Source organism: Neomonachus schauinslandi, chromosome 12, assembly GCF_002201575.2.
Source record: "Neomonachus schauinslandi chromosome 12, ASM220157v2, whole genome shotgun sequence".
NCBI lineage: Eukaryota > Metazoa > Chordata > Mammalia > Carnivora > Phocidae > Neomonachus > Neomonachus schauinslandi.
In genome coordinates, this window is record NC_058414.1 from 21,819,006 (window position 1) to 21,819,718 (window position 713).

Below are 713 nucleotides of genomic sequence, written 5' to 3' on the forward strand. Positions count from 1 at the left end.
TCAAAGAAACCTTTTAACCCCTGTCTAGGTATGTCGAGAACAATTTATTTACAACTCTTTAGATCAATTAAAAGATATAATCTTGTCTCAGTTTCCGCTTGCTCCGTGCAGTTTGATTTTTAAGGCGATATTCCAGTTCGTGATTGCTCTTAACTTGTCCAGTTTCTTGATATTAGAGTTTGGATGGCATCCAAATCCTTCATGCAGTGGGGGTAAATTTTTTTTTTTTTCTTTCTTCTTCTTCTTCTTTTTTTTTTTTTTTTAACTAAAGCTACACTGCACTGTCTCTCTCTGATGTTCTTCACGTTATTTTGGTTCTTCCATAGCTGACAAAGCCCCCACAATGGAACCGGGGGCTTTAGCATCAGTTTGGGTCTGCGCGTGGACGCTGTACCGCCCATGCTCGTTGGACACGTGGGACTTCACGTCGATGCTCCCAGGCCTCGGTGGCTCGTGGATCTATGCGTGTGACAGTGAAAATAAATTAAAACGCCGCGAGACGGAACCTAGGACGAACGGTCTGCAGGCGTCCAGGCGGGGCGGCGGGCTGCTGCCGCGCGCCTCATCTGCCCGCAGCCGAGGCGCCGGGCTTCAGGACGCCCGGCAGCTTGTCGGAGCCGGGCACTTTCCAAGGCCCGGGCGCCACGGCGGCCTTGCGCGGCGGGGCGGCCCCCGGGGGCCGCGCGCCCTGCCGGGGCCCCGCGCGCGCGCCC

The 713-nt window shown here is 54.0% G+C and overlaps 1 protein-coding gene across 1 annotated transcript in view; it reads right to left on the bottom strand.

Moving 5' to 3' along the window:
* Window positions 1-562: 562 nt before the first annotated feature.
* MAGI2 (membrane associated guanylate kinase, WW and PDZ domain containing 2) overlaps window positions 563-713 on the bottom strand; it is a 1,351,041-nt gene continuing 1,350,890 nt past the window's right edge. The window contains exon 23 of the mRNA XM_044920220.1: window positions 563-711. Coding sequence (XP_044776155.1) covers window positions 563-711 — 149 coding nt within the window. The remainder of the gene's footprint in view (window positions 712-713) is intronic.